Source organism: Xiphophorus hellerii, chromosome 18 (assembly GCF_003331165.1).
Source record: "Xiphophorus hellerii strain 12219 chromosome 18, Xiphophorus_hellerii-4.1, whole genome shotgun sequence".
Lineage (NCBI taxonomy): Eukaryota > Metazoa > Chordata > Actinopteri > Cyprinodontiformes > Poeciliidae > Xiphophorus > Xiphophorus hellerii.
Window position 1 is genome coordinate 24,452,766 of NC_045689.1, and position 17,636 is coordinate 24,470,401.

General features: G+C 39.7%; 1 protein-coding gene across 1 annotated transcript in view; it reads left to right on the plus strand.

Moving 5' to 3' along the window:
* The window catches only part of ppp1r37 (protein phosphatase 1, regulatory subunit 37), a 47,921-nt gene that overhangs the window by 27,614 nt on the left and 2,671 nt on the right, over positions 1 to 17,636 (plus strand). Inside the window, exons 3-11 of the mRNA XM_032590631.1 lie at positions 5,412 to 5,457; positions 7,348 to 7,448; positions 10,516 to 10,635; positions 12,360 to 12,510; positions 12,657 to 12,812; positions 13,978 to 14,090; positions 15,152 to 15,293; positions 15,396 to 15,562; positions 16,217 to 17,588. Of these exons, the coding sequence (XP_032446522.1) occupies positions 5,412 to 5,457; positions 7,348 to 7,448; positions 10,516 to 10,635; positions 12,360 to 12,510; positions 12,657 to 12,812; positions 13,978 to 14,090; positions 15,152 to 15,293; positions 15,396 to 15,562; positions 16,217 to 17,588 (2,368 nt within the window). The remainder of the gene's footprint in view (positions 1 to 5,411; positions 5,458 to 7,347; positions 7,449 to 10,515; positions 10,636 to 12,359; positions 12,511 to 12,656; positions 12,813 to 13,977; positions 14,091 to 15,151; positions 15,294 to 15,395; positions 15,563 to 16,216; positions 17,589 to 17,636) is intronic.

A 17,636-nucleotide genomic window follows, 5' to 3' on the forward strand; every position in this document is an offset into this window, starting at 1 on the left:
TCGATATTGTTCTGCAGATATTCTGCCTTTGTGTGTGAACTGACGCACAAACTTCATTTCTATTACTGTAGTTGGAGTTTCCTCATTTGGGAGTTGTTTCCTCTGAACGTCAGATGTGTTTTTGTAACGGCGCTAGAGGAAATGGGGAATATATAGCCAGCCTGAGGGGAAAAAAACTGTTGTCTTTCAGCAATTTATATCACTCTGGAAGCTGGAAATTTTACAAAAAGTCCTGAAGTGTGTAAATGTACTGCAATGTACCCATGTCATTTTATTTTATTTCATTTTTTTTTACAACAGCAGCTTAGCACATTAATGTGAATATCCACACGAGGCTGAGATCCCAAACTCTCAGCTGACCAGTCTCCTCGCCGTGTGGAACATATTTTCATCTAGACCTCTTTCTTGTTTGACACCATCATTCAAAAAGCTTGTCGCGACAAATGTGCAAAGCCCGTAAAGCGGGGACAGTAAACGGTTTACAGTGCGTGCTCTGCAGTGGCATAACAATCAGGAGGAATTAATAATGCATCCCTGCTCCCAAGCTCAGCACTCACATCTCCTGTGGGGGTGGTAAACACCGCATCCCCAAAGTCTGACAGTAGGTAAATTGATTTAGTAAAAACACAAAAGGAAAGGCAGGAAACTTGCAAGTTTGAATATATGCCACGTCTGGGTTTTCAGGGTTTGAAAATGTCCACCTTAATTATTAAATAGAGAAAGTAAATTCAAAGTCCAAATCCTCTTAACTTATTAAAATGTGGTCATCAACAGTTGTATCTTAAGTTTCAGTCAAATCCAGTGGAAATTTCACCAACCTGTGTCCGGTGTTGACCGTCACGGTTTCATTTTTATGGTCTACCAGCAGAGCTCTTGTCCGGTAAAGAGACCATCCGTTTCTGCTGAGTCACCCTTGCAGTAACTGGTCACATAAGCAAGGCTGGACAGTAAGAGGTATTTGGCAAGCGCTGCTCGAATATTTACTGTTTTCTTTTTCACTCTAAATGCTTTTTTTATTAAGTCCTGCTGGATTGCTCATGTGGTGACCTGCCAGTGGTCTTACAGGTGATTTTCCATATTGCCATTAGTGCGTGCGTGTGGGGGTGTATGCGAGACTATTTAGTAGCTGCATGTTGAATGCCTGCTGCACAGTTCCTCCCACCGGGGTCCTAAAACTTGGACACTTGGTAGCTTTGTGTCACATTTCTCTTGATTGCATTTTCCATCAAGAGTGTTTTTCCGTCATTTTTAAATGCTTGTTTGTGTAGACATACTGTATGTTCTCCCTGAATGCTGTTGCTGTAAACAGAAACTGGCAAATGTTTGTAAATGAGATGTAAAATTATAGGCTGCTTTCAGCTTTTTAATGTACAGATAAACATGCAGGCGCCCTCTTTACGTAGAATTACTGTCATAAGTCCTTTATCATTTACAAGCTGTATTATCAGAGCTATATGTTAGAGGACATCTGTCATTGATTTTGCAGAACATCCACTGTGTATGTTTAAAGCTAAAGGAAGTAGCACATATGCTCGTCTGTTAAGACGGTAAGCATTGCATCATGCAGATTAATATGGCTTTTGAACAAATTAGTTTTATTTTAAACTGGCTGCTGTTAATTTCCATGTATGAAGAGTCACATTTGTGATCGACTAAAATACATTTTAGGCTACTTAAAAATCTTTGTTACTTTTGGCTGACTAGTTAAAGCTCAGTTTGCTAACTTTTATAAAAATATAGTGCTTTTTTTTTTCCTTTTTTTTACATATTTATTAAAACTTTAACTATGTCGAGACCATATAACATATAATCAGGGGAAAATTGAGCTATTCTCCCTCCTCCCTGTGGTCCTGCCGCAGAAATACACCGCTCCTGGTCAGAAATGACCAATCAGAGCCAGGAGGAAGGTCTTAGTGCCGTCAATCACACTCACACCAACTGCTGTGAATGCGCAAGCTAATTAGCATGGCTACAGACGACAACAGATGAACAGTTTTTCTGTAATGGTGAGTTGTTTTTCTGCCATTTGCACAGCTGCGACAAACCATCAATTTTGAGCTTTTGCACACAATCTTGCGGTTTCCACCCAGCAGCGCGTACACCAGAATGATTGACACTTGTAAGACCTTCGTCCTGACTCTGATTGTATGTTTCTGACATTTTTGGAGATGGCAGAGGAGCATACTTTTTTTGTTTGTTTGTTTATTTTTGTTTTTCTGACAAATTATGTACTTCGTGTTATAATGTCATAACATAGTGACAGTTTTATGTTTAAATATGTTTACTAAGACTGTCACTATATAATGTAGTAACAGTTTAGTAAATATGAAAAAATATTTGTATAATATGAGAACTGTAGCTTTAATATGCTGTCCGTTTTAACATGTGTACAAGGTTATTACATAAGGAGGTTTAGAAAAGTTTCTCATATTTAAGTAAGCAAAAAGAGAACTGTCAAAATATTTACAATTTTTAAAAATTCTCTATCTAATTCTGTAAAAGTTGTATGCATCCTTCTCTTTGCCCGTCCATCCATCCATGCACCTTTCCCTCCTTCACCTTCTATGTTTAAATCGTGACCCCCTTTGGAAATATCCATCCGAAGTCACTGTGATTTTTGTAATGTTAAAAATATGTTGAAACTCTGCACATAGCAACAATGAGAAATGAAACTGGTCAGAAATTAAAACGCTTGTTCTTTGAAAGTCCACCCACAGCACAAACACTCATCAAGTGATCCATGATGTGTCATGCTTTATTTTGGGTTCTGGCAGAGCTTAGAGGGACGAACTTACTCTGATCTGGTCAGCGTTCCCGACATGTGCCCATTTTCATCGTATGTAAGTACAGATCTAATGAAAAATTCCCTAAGAGATCTGTCTCCTTCCCTCAACAGAGTCTAGTTTGATTTCACCAAATGTCACCAGAGACTGTTAATGCCCGTGTCTGTTTTTCCCTTGAATACACAAGCTCTGTTATCTCAAGCACTTCACGTCGTTCTGTTAGTGTAACAATGGCTCAGCTTCTTGCATGTGGTATTTGTACCACAACATCATGTTTTTGAAACCAGTCGAGTCATGCGAGAGGCCATGAACTCTGTCATCGTTATATTCAGCCACAGCAGTGAGGCAGTAGGGCAGGGGTTGCGGAGTTCACCCTGAATGGACGGAGCAATCATCTAGAGACTGGGATTTGCTGGTGCATAGTTTTGAGGGCAGCATGCTGTGTGTTTTCGTGTTTGTGTGGGCTGGTTGGATGTTTTACCAGGGCAGGAGGTTAAATACCAGCCTTCAATCTGTGGTGCCATTATAGTCAGTCAGTGGTCAAGGTGAACATACACGAGGAGCTCTGGATGTAAGATTTAACTTTTCCAGTCAAGACACATTGAGGCTGGTTTCACGTGGGAACCAGCAGGTGCAGTACACCACCTCTAAAATTACATTTATGCTTCACAACATCATAGCCGGGCTGAGCCGAGCAGCAGGAAGCTCAATTGCAATAATGTTTTTCTTTATCGCCTAAGTTCAAATAATTTTAATTTTATTTCAGTTTGCTTTGATGATGTAGTGTTTGCATGTCCATTTAGAAAGAATTATATACATTAAATTTATGTCTCTGGACAACATGGCCGAAAAACATACCGCAACATAAACTTTTCATATTGGTCGTTGTCGATAATTATTGATTATTTTTTTGTTTTACATATTTAAAATTCTGCCAAACTGGTGGCATGACCTTTCCTGTTTTATCCACAGTTTTCACCCCACTCCATTGTTTATTTTTAGTTTTAAGCACTGATGAGACACGATGGCAAAACCAGAAACTGCTGCTGCGCAAGTTACTTAGCAGATTGTTGCTAGGCAACTAAAGAGTGAGCGAGTTAGTTAGTTGAGGCAACTTATCAAGCTTAGCTCACCTTAAGAGGTTGATCAGCTAAAATCTTTTCCTCTGCCTACATCCCCCAGAATCCTGTGCAGTTCTGGATCGGGATATATATTGTTATTGGGGCTCTATATATTTTTAAAAGTTTGTTTAAAAAAATACAAAAAAAACTTTTTACCATACATCTTTAAAATGGTGTCTATATCATCGATCTTAGCATATCGTTTATTAAGACTTGAGATTGTTTATGGCCACGTTCACAGTGGTTAAAGACAAAAGGGTTTGTTTTAGGGCTACACAATGTATTGCGACTACACAGTCAGAATTATTATTGTGTGCAGTATTCATTTTGTGAAGGACTATTTGAAGCCCAATAATTGTTGGCTAATGTATTCCAAGTGTAACGAACAAGCATTTGCATGTAAATGTCATATGTAGCCCGTTGTAGGACAGTCTCACACTGGATACAAGTGGATCTGTCCAAAAGGTCACAGAGTGATGGAAGCACAGATGAGAAAGAAAGGAAAGGATAAATTAGGCTGCCCTAGTTTGTTTCCAGGAATAAATAATAAATAGTGGGTACCAAATGGCAAAGCTGAATTGATCCAGTGTGGTTCTGCTTTGATTTCGTCAGCATTCGTTTTATTGCCACTCTCTGGTGTAAAGAAGGTAGTTATTGTTTGTTTGTTTTCTTTAGTTTGGGTGAAGATGTTTCACCTCAAATGGAGAATAAAATAAATTTTTGAAGAAATAAATGGCACTCTAATCAAGGCCTAAAGCAGCTTTTTTTTTTTTTAAAGGTGTCCAGTTTTGCTTTCATGTTGACTGTACATTTTAGTCAAAATGTCTCTCAGGGCTGCTTCCAAACCTGAAATTGAGAGATACTTCTCCTGTTTTTTTACTCTACAACCCATTTTTCTAGTTTTTCATAGCGTAACTTTGTGGGTTGAAGTTTAGTTTCACTTTTGCATTGTTGTTGTTGTTGTTGCTGTTCCTGTTTAAAAGACTCCTCAAGCTATGTCTAAACTGTGCAGAGCTGTAGCTGAAGAAGCCGAGGAATGCCATATAAGGTGCTCTTCTAATGGGAAGCTTTTCATCTTAAAGTTGCCAAAAGATCGTTAGCTCCACCTTCCTCTACTTTTTTTTATTGCGGTAAAGCAATACAGAGACTTTAAGGCATATGATTTATAAGAACACAGCAGAGAATAGAGAAAAGGAAATGATCAACAAAACCTGTCCCAAGTATCCCACCTGTACTGACCAATGACGTCGCTCTGCCGGCGATACGCTGTTCCTTTTAAACTTGCCATCACTGGGACTCAGTCAGCAGCTTCAGCCGCCTTGAACTAATGTTTGTACCGAAGGTTTATCTCGGTTTGCACAAGATCTGTGATGCAAACCTCTCCTACAGACTTTATTGAATTTCCTCTAATGTGACGTGAAAGTTTCATCATGTGAAAAGCAAAGTCTGCTGCAGACTGATGGACAAGATGAACTCATTCTGACCACGTTTCTTTCTGTTTCTGTAGGAACTGAAAGACCTGACTCAGCGAAATGAATGCTTGGATCTGAAGGGTAAGCACAAAAATAACACAGCAGTCGCAGGCAGTGCTGTACATTCGACTTGTGTATTTTTGTCTGCCTTTAATAGGTTAATTTTAACAAGCTCCGATGAACAACACGCAGCATTTTATACCTTATTTATTTAGCCAATGCGAAGAAGCGTTGTCAGAAAGCTAAGTATTTTATTAATCCATATAGGGCTGAAATGATTCATCAAATTAATTGTGATTAATCGTTTACTGAAATAATTGTCAACTCTAATTTACTCATAGATTAATTGTTCACTGGAGTATGCAGACTCTAAAAATGGCCATTTGCTGAAAGTACAACACAGTCAGAGCCTTAATTAAGCCAAAATTGTACAAAAAAAACCACATTTTGCATTTAGGGTGAAAAACCTTCTTTGTCTGTTCTACCCAGAACTCCTTCAGTGGGATTTTCCCAAAACGTAGTTGAATTATTTTCTTATTTGCATCTTTTGTTGAACTTCTACTTTAAATGAAAAATATGCATATTGTGCTATTTCTTTATCTCTTTAACAGTCAGAATAATCAATTACTAAAATAATCATTAGGTGCAGCCCTAATCCAGAGGAAATTTCTCTCATCGTCTTTATATTAATTCAGTAAATAGAAATTTGCAGGCTTTTGTTAAGCCACACCAGGGCCTTTAAAACAGGACGAGGTTCTCACTTGCACGACTCCAGATTTTATTGTTCCAAAAATCCTGTGCTTGGTTGTTTTTTTGTATACTTTTGTTTCCAGATACAACTTTTCCAATTTAAGGCACGTTGCTCTGGTCTTTTTCATGTTTTCTCATCATGAACTTCTACCTTTTCCCCTCTTGAGACATGCAGATTCTGAGATCTGACTTTTGCATTCTTGTGCAATTTCTTTGAACACAGCACAGTTTGAACTTGAGGTGAACCTGCTGGAACAGCCACTGTGGGAATAACTGGAAACTATGTCAAAGGTTTTCTACCCCTGAGTGATGATGTGCTCCATATTATTTGGAAATGACTGCTTTGACCTTTCAGAAAAAATGTCCAGAAACCAGAGACGCTCCATTAAGAATGCTGTGGCTGATTTATGGTCACCTTTTTTTTTTCTTTTTTTTTAAAAAACGTTTGACCTGCTGATTTCAAATTTCTCTTTAACAACTACATTAAAAGAAAATGAAGAACCAGAATTTAAATTGTGATTCTATATCTTCCTGCTGTAAGAGTTCATTAACTATTTATTTTAAGAGCAGAGATGAGGTCACACACCAGGGCAGCTGCTATCAAACAGTGTTCATCTCAGATTTTAAAAGTTTCATCCTCAATAGCAGACAGAAGAATCCTGCTGCAAAGCATCAAAACAGAAACGATTTTCTGTTATCAACCGATTTTCTGGTATCAACTTAAAGTCTCGCTCACTCCAACTCCAGATACGCCTCAAAATGTTGTAGAAAATACTGCGTTGATATAAATGACTTGTACATCTGCTCTTCCTCCATCTTTATGTTAAACAGCTGAAAATCTCTTCATCATTCAGTAACTTCTTCCACTCCAAAGAGTGTTTTTGTCAGTTTATCTTTATAGGGTGTAGTCTGGTGTGTTTTCTGATTGGGGGGGAGGGAAAACAGGATTTAGATTTTTTTTTTTTCCCCCCTGACCGGTTCATTGTTTTTCAGAGTCAATCTCTAGCAGAAACAAGTCGTTCTCTTACATTCAAATTTTCAATATCTTCTCACACATGGACAGTTCAGTCCAACAAATTACTGGACCCTCTGCTTTTGTATATCTGTTGATTGGACAGCTCCCAACTTGTCCCTACTGACTCCCGATTGTTTTACAGTATTTTTAACCTTGTTTCTTCTCCTACTGCACATAAATTCTTAAATGTGTGTTTGTGTGCTCAGGTGAGAAGCTGGACTACAAAACGTGCGAGTCTCTGGAGGAGATTCTGAAGAGAGTCCAGTTTAAAGTGATAGACCTGGAGCAGACCAACCTGGATGAAGATGTAAGATAACTTGAAATGATCTCTCCATCTGTGTTTTTGCTTCTGCTTTCCAGATTCGGTCTGTGATGATCCTCTCCAGGATGTAGAGGGGTTGTCATGGATTTATCTGATTATCCCAGATGTTGATTTGTGTAAAATAAAATTTTATAAATTTTAAAAAAAAGAATTTAAAAAACACTACTGGAAATGTTGGGATTGAGCACATGTTCTGGTGTACGGAGAACTGGGATGCAGGTTCGAAACTCCCATTCCAAAGCCACAGGATGTTGTTGTATATAATACAGACAAGAGACAGATGCACAACCTGAGTGCATAAAGTTGATGTGATTGATTGATTTTCCACTCAATTTCTAACAATAAACTGACTTCTAAGGACAAACCTACATTTTTATTTAACTATTATTTTTTTACCAGGCATCCCTTGAGATGCAACCTTTTTTTTGAAGGACTCTTGATGTTTTTAACATCTCTGACATTGTTCAAATAAAAAAAACAAGCTGCTTGTATTATTTTTTATTAGTTGTAGGAGAAAATTTGACTCTAATAGTGCTCAATTATAAATCTTTTAACCTCAGTAAATCAAGCTCAGGCTTGCACTCAAACAAAAAGTCAGAGTTTTGTCCATAAATGCTTAACATTTCTGTTATTAGTTAAATCATTACTTACATTGCTCTTGTCTTTAAAGCACCATCTTGTTTCACTACCAAAAGTGTATTATAAGAGCACCCATGGTAATTTAACCACCATCTCCTTTCTTGCTTTCATTTTCAGTCACAAACTCTACCTTCAGATATCCACAGATAAATTTCAGAGAAACTAAATCTGAAGCTAAAGATGTCTTGTGTCGTTTATTTATTTTTTTAACACGATTTGGCCTAATTGAAACTCTGATAGTGAACTGAGATGATTTTGTCTTTGGTGGAGAAATAAATAAAAAGTCATTTTACTGTTAGAACCCATTTCACACTGAAACTAAACAAAATAGACGTCATGACTTCCTGGATCCAATGAATGCAGCCTGATTTAATGTTGGAAGAAGATTTTGAAAGAAATAGTTTGCTGGACTTTCTTTAAAATATGATTTTGGAGAAACTATTTGCTTTTCCGCTGCCAATGTGAATCACTTGCTTGTTGTTGTTTTTTTTAATCCCTGAGAGGGTCCTAAAGGTTACAGATACTTTGTTTTAGTTTTATTCTAAATATTTGTTGTTTACCTTACAAATTGTGGCATTTTTTATAATCTGTCCCCTTGAAGAGAAAAGCCATCAGGCCTTAATATTTGGATGAATCATTCTGCTTATACATGCATGTTCTAGAAGATACGACCTTCACAGTATTCAAATAAATGCAGCTTGACATTTAGAGGTTTTTCTTTTTCAGTTTTTTTTTTTTTTTCTGATTTGGAGCAGTTTTCCGGAAAAATGAATGAATTAGCTCAGTGAGTCATTAACTGAGTCACTACAGACGAGTGTCTCGCTTTGGGCTCCGATGAAACAGAACTTTGAAAGGACAAATTATGGAAGAAGCACTGCTGGTTCATCTGATTTTATAAACGAATGGGGTTAAATCGTGCATGGAGTTGTGGGGAGGATGGATTCGTTTTCTGAAGTGGGTGAGAGAGAAATGCAGAAGATGGTTTTTACTTGGCAGAGTCGCATCTGCGTCCCGGCCTCATTTCGGGACGTTTTTGGGAGGATGAAAGCGGAGAAGCAGTTCGGTGGAGAAATGTTTTGAGAAACATGTGGAGAAGCAGGCATGAAGAGTGTGATCACAGGGTGGCTTTTATTAGACTGAATGTGACTCATCTTCCCCCGCCCTGTAGATAAACACGCGTGTGTACACTCGGCGACATCTCCCAGTACACACACACATGAGAAGGTTAGAGGACGTTATGTGTTATCTAGCTTGTCTGCTTTTCCTTTTCTGCTACATTTCCGTCCTCAGAGGAAAATACACATCACACTCTTAACTCTCAGCACTGGTTGCACATTTTGCCCCAAACTTTGCTGATATTTAATTTGTAGGCAAGGAAAAACTCAAGCAACTAAAAATCTTTATGATGATTATACTTAACCTTAATCTTGTTGTTGAGGGATGAGTTACTGTGATGGAAAACATCTAATTTACTGATCAGCATATTAAAAGATCAGAGTTTATTTTACCAATAATCTTCAAGACTAACAGCTTATTCTTTCTTTGTACTTTTTGGGGTTTAATTAAATCAGATAAAGGTTAGGGACTTGTGATGCGATGCATAAATATTGATAATTTTGTAATTCCTTAATTTATTCCCAGACTCAACACTACTACCCCTATCAGACGAGCTCTAACACAAATTTACATTATTATGTTTTAAAATCTAAATTTGCAGATCAGACTTTAAAGAAAAGCAGAAGTCTTTAATAGACAGGAAAACCCTCACCAGTGAATTGTTAAAATATTTGATCATAAACTTGTTTCTTATTAAACAAGTTTATGATAAAATCATTGCCCCTGACTTGTTCAGATTTTAATATTTATTAATTTAATTTTATTACATGCTTGTATTTCTTTTATATTTTCTGCTCTCAATATTTAAGTAGCTTTATTTAACGTAAGTAGGATAACTAATTAATTTCATATTGATCTTTATAATAACAGGAAGCTGCAACATAATATAAAATAACATTACATTAGTGTATGACAAAGACTACAACCAGGTTTTCTTTATAATTGAACTTTTTTCCTACAAATTGTTGCATTTTGAATGTGTAAAAGGAAACTTCTATATTCAGAGAACACATTAAAATTCATCTTTATGTGTTAATTGTGTTGAATTCATCTGAGTTTTTTGTTTCTTGTTTTCATAGTAAATAAAATCTTAAAATAACCTGAGGAACTCTTAAAGAAATCCAAAACACTTCAAAAGGCATCATGCAAACGCCTCTAATTTCTCACCTGTGCTGAAGAACCGTTCAGAACTCCTCTGATATTTCTTAAGATGTTCTGACATAATAAACAACTTGGAACTTTTGGATTTTTTTTTTTCCTTTTTAAAAGTCCATCCTCATGTCGTTGTCGTTCTCAGGGTGCGTCGGCTCTCTTTGACATGATCGAGTACTACGAATCAGCCACACATCTCAACATCTCCTTCAACAAGCATATCGGCACACGGGGATGGCAGGCCGCCGCTCACATGATGAGAAAGGTGAGGGATCGTTTGTTTTGTTTTTTTCTGACTCAAGAGATTCAAATTCTCCCGACTTAAAATGAATTCTTTCCCAGTTTTAACCATGTGCTGTCACAAATGGAAAACACAGAATCAGATTTATAGTATGTGATGTCTCCGAGGTTTTACCAAAATGAAACTAATTAAAACCGATTTGGTGTTCAGATCAATGTTTGAAAAAAAAAAGCTTGTCGATAGAAAATCTTCATAAACAGTATGAGGTTATTTTTTTAGACATTTTTAAACACAAAAACAGGAGGAACATGCTCTCATCGAGCTGAGCAATCCCAGGTGAGGCAGCAGCGAGCTGAGCCTCACCTGCTTCGCTTCTGAGCATTTGAATGGGAAAATGCGAAAATCACCAGAGTAATCAAAAAAATTAGAGTAATCATCAGAATTGATTAAACTAAATGAAAAATAGGTACTTTATAGTACAAACCACAGGGTGAAAATAGCAATATAAATTATTTTATCATTATATATTACTTTTCCATGATGCCTCCTCTGACCGCACGTCACTGTCCAAGACGAATACTGACTCCAAATATTTGCATGATTTTGTAAAATACCAGCTAAGATTGGGCAAGGTGTAACATTTTCCTAATCGATTTTCATCGGTCCGACAAATGACAAAATATTGTGCAAAATATTCACACAGTGACATTTGCACTTTTTTTGTGGACAAAAAGATGTAAACATGCATGGACTGATTTGACAATTTAAAACAAAAAAATAAATAAAAAAATCCATTAACTAGTTGCCGTATTAAACTACAAGTCACCTATTTGGGATTACTTTAGCTTACTGTGATTATTTAAATAAATGTATTTTCTGAACATAGGATGTTCTCCTTCTGTTCAGAGTTTGACTAAATAAATCGCTGCTGCATTTGGAGTCTCTCCGGGGAAAACAAAGGCTTTGCTTGCAGCTGAAGAGTTTTTGTTCACCACTTAAAAACAGTTTTAAGTGTTGGGTTTTTTTTCTGTCAACTGCATTTTTTTGGCTTCAGTCAAGCATCGTTATCAAGTAAGAAAGTATCTCATAGCCAAATAAAATTTATTTATCCTATTATCTAACCTTAGTACCAACCAATGATTATTCAGGCTCAGTAACAAGTAATATAGATAAAAAGAAAGTTGCTGAAATCACAGCTTCCTTCAGGTGAGCAGCTAATTTGTCATCTGATCAGCTCTGTTTGCCTAAATGCAGTCTTTTGACCTCAAAGTGGCCCAGTGGTAGAGCAGAAACGCACTGAGGCTTCTGTCTTCCATGTTTTCCTCTCCGGGACATTAGTGCCACAAAAACTATTAAGGAAAAAAAAACAATGGATGTCAGATTATTAATGAGGACCTTCCTGAAGACTACACACAGACACACACACTCTCATTTCATCAGGACTCTTAAATCTTAATCGGCTAATGTTTTGGAAAATTGCCGCGCATGAATGAATGAATGAATGAGATTAAACCTCGGCTTAAACAGAAAACAATTCAAATCACTTATGTAAAAAAAAAAAACTGACATCAGTATGTTGATTTGATTCACACAAATAACTGCTAAGATTAGAAATGTAATGTCATCTGCTGAGAAGCTGCAACTACAGAGGTATAACATGTAGATTTGTTTATATCAGCTGCTTTATGGAAGGAGTCTGATGTGTTGATGTGTTTGAAGCTGAGCCTCTGTCGTCGTTTCCTCCACAGACAAGCTCCCTTCAGTATCTGGAGGCCCGTAACACTCCTCTGCTGGACCACTCGGCTCCGTTTGTAGCCCGGGCGCTCAGGATCAGTGGCAGCTTGGCAGTCCTCCACCTGGAGAACGCTGGACTCTCTGGCAGGCCGCTCATGTTACTAGGTGAGGCATGCAAAGGATAGGCAACCTCTTTCTGCCCTCTCCACTGGTTTTTTGTTTTGTTTATTTCTCAGAATGAAGTGAAATCTGATCTCTCTGTTTATCCCTCCGGCAACTCGCTCTGCTTCAACCGCCCTCTCCTCTGTCAGCCACGGCGCTGAAGATGAACATGAACCTTCGAGAGCTGTACCTGGCAGACAACAAGCTCAACGGCCTGCAGGACTCGGCTCAGCTCGGAAACCTGCTCAAGTTCAACTACAACATCCAGATTCTGGACCTGCGCAATAACCACATCCTAGACTCAGGTACGCAACCCTGAGAAAAGATGAAGACTCAAAATGTGATACAGATATCATGTTCTATTACTATTGCGTTATTTTCTTCACCTTACTTGTAGAAGTATTTTACAAGACATTGTATGTTGTCACATTGCAACCAAAAGATTTGATGCTTTTATCAGATTTTTTGTGTGAACTCAATGCAACAAAGAGTTTTGAAGTTGAATTAAGCCAAGCATATTTATGAAACACAGTCTGAAAACTGCGGCGTGCATTTTGTATTAGTTCCTTGAAGTCCCAAAATTAAAGACATTGTTGAAACAAATCCAAAACAAGTCCTGTTTCCAGCATTTATGTGGGAAATAGAAATTGTTTACCTACATACAAAGCTAACGCAGCACTTCCCCATAGTGAAACATGTTTGTGGCAGCATCATGCTGCGAGGATGGCTTTCTTTGGCAGGAACAGGAAAGCTAATGAGAGTTGATGCCAAGATGGATGGAGCTAAAAACAGGAAAATAATGGGGGGGGAACTATAATTCATCTAGAATGGATGGATGGAATTGAATTTGGATGGTTGGATTGATCAAACTGTATATTTAAATTTGAAATTGGATCCGTTTGTCTTGTAATGTCTTTTGCTGCGAGGTGATGCCACATGAATAAAGTGACATGAATTAAATTGGAAGAAAACTTGTTAAAGGCTGAACAGATTTGAGTCTTAAGCAGCGGTTCACCTTCCAGCAGGAAGACGACCTTAAACGTGCAGCCAGAGCTCCAATAAAATGGTTTGCGTCAGCCATATTTATACGCTAAAGTTATCCAGACCTATATTTACTGTTGAAAATATTTGACAATTGATGTCACAGACTGAACAAAAACAACCTAAACAAACGCAGCTTCTATAAAGTAATCATCAGAAAAGTTTAAATAAATGTACATTTAGTTACTTATAAAAGGTTTAAAAACAATGTCTTTTGCCTTCCACTCCATAGTTATCCAATAGTTCAGTGTTTATCACATAAAATCAAACTTTACCACGTTGACGTTTTTGGTTGTAACTTGACAAAATGTGAACATAGCTAAAGAGCACAAACTGCTTTTGCAAGGCGCTGTACTTAACATTCAGATGATGCACACATTTTATTATTATTATTGTTGTTCTTATATTGTTGTGTGTTTGTCGTCTCAGGTCTGGCCTACCTGTGTGAAGGACTAAAGGAGCAAAGGAAAGGTCTCGTCACTTTGGTGCTATGGAACAACCAGCTAACACACAATGGCATGGGCTACCTCGCTGCTGCACTGGTACACCACACGCACAAACACACCCCCACACACACACATTATATCATACTGTATGTGTGCTCCACCACACATGATATTTAAAAACTTTATCCCTGAATATAGTTTTTTTTCTTACTTAACTCAATGTTTCAGCATCTAACCACATTTCCGTAAGAATAATGAAGAGGGAAAAGTGGGAGTTTAGCTAGAAGAAACAGACTCTAAAGCAGGGGTCTCAAACTCGAGGGCCGCAGTCCTGCAGTTTTTAGATGTGCCACAGGTACAAAACACTGGAATGAAATGACTTAATTACCTCCTCCTTGTGTAGATCAGTTTTCCAGAGCCTTGCTAATGACCTAATTATTCTATTCAGGTGTGGTGCAGCAGAGGCACATCTAAAAGTTGCAGGACTCCGGCCCTCGAGGACTGGAGTTTGAGACCCCTGCTCTAAAGATTATTCAATGGGTCCATATTCAGCTGTGCATTGAGGAAAAACTGTGCAGTGTTGCATGTAAAATTATTAAGCCTCCTCTGCACATAGAGTTTAAAGATAAGATATAGAAAATAGCAGCCATCTTTTTTTTGAAAGGACAGAAAAAAATCAATTCCACAGAGATTCATAATTCATAGTCCTAGCAATTCTGAATCCATTCACTATGATCAAAAATCTGATTCATTTTTATGTAAAATTATATTTTGAAATCATTCTTTGATACGCTTTTATATAAGAAAAATATAACCCAAGTCTATTTTTGTTCAAATATAATCTGGTGGCATTTGATGCAGTATGGAATGTTATTGAATTTATTATAAACAAATGTCATCTTGGTTTATTCTGTTTTTTCTTCTTGTCAGTCACATAATTTATCTAAATCAAAAAACATTTCAGAATCAAAAATTGGAATCGTAATCAAATCGCTCGACGCTGAAAGATTTGCATCTCTTGTCTTTTTAAATGCCTCTTCAGTGTCAGAGAATATGAACCAGGGCTCCAACTGCCGCATTTAAAATATGACAGAAACCTGATTAGTTTTATTTTGCTTCATGCGGTTGAGGATGAATGTGTGTTTCGTGTCTCTCAGCCGTGCACCCAGAGTCTGGAGACTCTGAACCTCGGCCACAATTCGGTGGGCAACGAAGGAGTCCACAAGCTGAAGGACGGACTGATCGCCAACCGCTCTGTGCTCAGGCTGGGACTGGCTTCCACCAAGCTGTCCTGTGAAGGTGGGAGCTATAGCAGTCTGTGTGTGTGTCTGTGCGTGCGTGCGTACGTCTTCTCCAGTGTTTGGGTCTTAACTGTCTGGCTGCGTTAACGTTGCCGTGCAGGAGCTGTCGCTGTGGCCGAGTTCATCGCAGAGAGCCCCAGATTGCTGCGTCTGGACCTTCGGGAGAATGAGATCAAGACCGGAGGCCTGATGGCGCTGTCGCTCGCGCTGAAGGTCAACAACTCGCTGCTGCGCCTCGACCTGGACCGAGAACCCAAGAAAGAAAGTGTAAGCACTAACTGCATTTAAAAATAAAGAAAAGGAAAAGTTTTTTTTTTATTCTCTCAGTTTGACCTCATGGTTTTAACAGGAAGGTGCCGCGAGAGGCTCATCTAGACGCAGGAAAATAACTGACAAAACATTTTGGTCAATGTCACTGCTTTGTTTTAGCATGAACTGCATTTAGTGTTGCATTTAAAAATGAAGTCACTGTGAAGCACAACTCAAACGAGGCACTGGAATCAGAAGTACTGCAGCCCTCCAACTTCCTGCTGTTGGTCTCAAGGTCTTGTATTCAAAGGTCTTATATTCTTCATGATCGTCAGATTTATCACTGTCCTCTTCGGAAGCTGTAGCCTCTCCAGCCGACATAGTAATAGATGCTGAATGCGTCACGTTTTAATTCTCAGCGACGTTTCAGTGTTTGCAGTAATTTGATTCAATTTACGTCAAATCACGTCTCCCCGCCCTTCATTTAAAAAAGCTTAAATTTAATCACACAGACATTCCAGTCGAGCCGACTGGATATTCACAGTTGATGTTCACAGATTCTCCCCATCAGATGAGCTGTTCTGCAAAAAGACTGAACAAAAACAACCTAAACAAACACAAATTTGTGTGCTGCCTGACTAACTTCCTCCGGTCTCTGCTCTTGTGTTTCAGGTTAAGAGCTTCATCGAGACGCAGCGCGCCCTGCTGACCGAAATCCAGAACGGCTGTAAGAGAAACTTCATCCTTGCGAAGGAAAAGGAGGAAACCGAGGAGAAGATGAAGCTGTCGGCCTCCATGGCTGAAATTGCCACAGAGGACGGAACGAGGGAGGAAGAGGAAGACGTACCGGCTTCAGCTGAGAGAAAGGAAGGAGAGGAGGAAAGCGAACCGACTGAAAACGCGCCACAAACAGACAGCCGGTCAGAAACGAGCCCCGATACGACCGCTCCTCCTGAAAATCTGGACTCTGACTCGGACACCGAGGATGAGGATGAGGGAGAGGTGGTGACCAAGTCTTCTCCCATTGTGTCGAACCAGGCTGCTCCCGTCAGTCAGCCCCCCCTTAGTGCCTCACGTACCCCCTCGCCCCACTCTGCCTCGCCTACAAGAGCACCAGCTTTGATTACGGGAATAACGGTCACAGAATCTACGGTCCCGGCGCCTCCGGGGACGCCGCCCTCGCCTGGCCGCTGCATCTCCGTGTCGAGTCCCGGAAGGGGCCACAAGATATTTATGGTGACGCGGGTGGAGAGCCCACCGGAGCAACTGCAGAAAGCTGCAGCTCCCTGCCCACCGAAATACTCGACGACAGTAACACCCGCACAAACACAACTGACACCGGAGGGCGCCAACGGGAGCCCGCCTGCTCCGTCTACAGACAACAAAACGACAGAGGAGACCCCCGGCGAGAGACTAGGAGCTGACAGTCCCAAACCAGACCCGCTGTCGTCAGAGGACGCGAAAGCCAGAACTTTAGATCCAGCAGGATTGACGGATCCAAGTCAGCCAACACCAGCATTGCCTTCCAACTCCTCTCCTCTGCCAGATGTGGCTTTGAAGCCAACGAGCCCCCCGGACGGCCCCCCTCAGGATCCCACCGCCACAGAGGGAAGCAATAAAGCAGAGGAACACGAGGGAAAGCTACAAGATGGCGGGCAGGGACCCTCCACAAATGAACTAGCTCAGCCGACACCTGCGCAGGAAGAGCTAAACACTGACCAGACAGCAGGACCAGGAGAGTCCCCTCCCCCTAACCCAACGGACGACGAGCCAAGCCGAGAGGAAATGAGTCCAGACCCGGTCCAGACCAGCCAGCAGGCTCCATCGTCCTCCAATCCGCCTGAAGACGGCACTGACGTGAATCCAGGCTCACAAGTTAAAGATCAAGAGTCGAGTGACGAGAACTCGGCCGATGAGTGTTTTGTGGAGGCGCTGGACGGAGAGGTGGTCGCTTCAGCTCTGCCCAACGGCCTGAAGACGGAGTTCTCCCTCCACCTGCTGGACGGCGAAACCCCGAAGCCCGGCAGCTGTGTGATGGAGCACGGTGAGTCGCTGCTCCGCTTCGGATGACTCACCCTCCATGTTGTTTTAT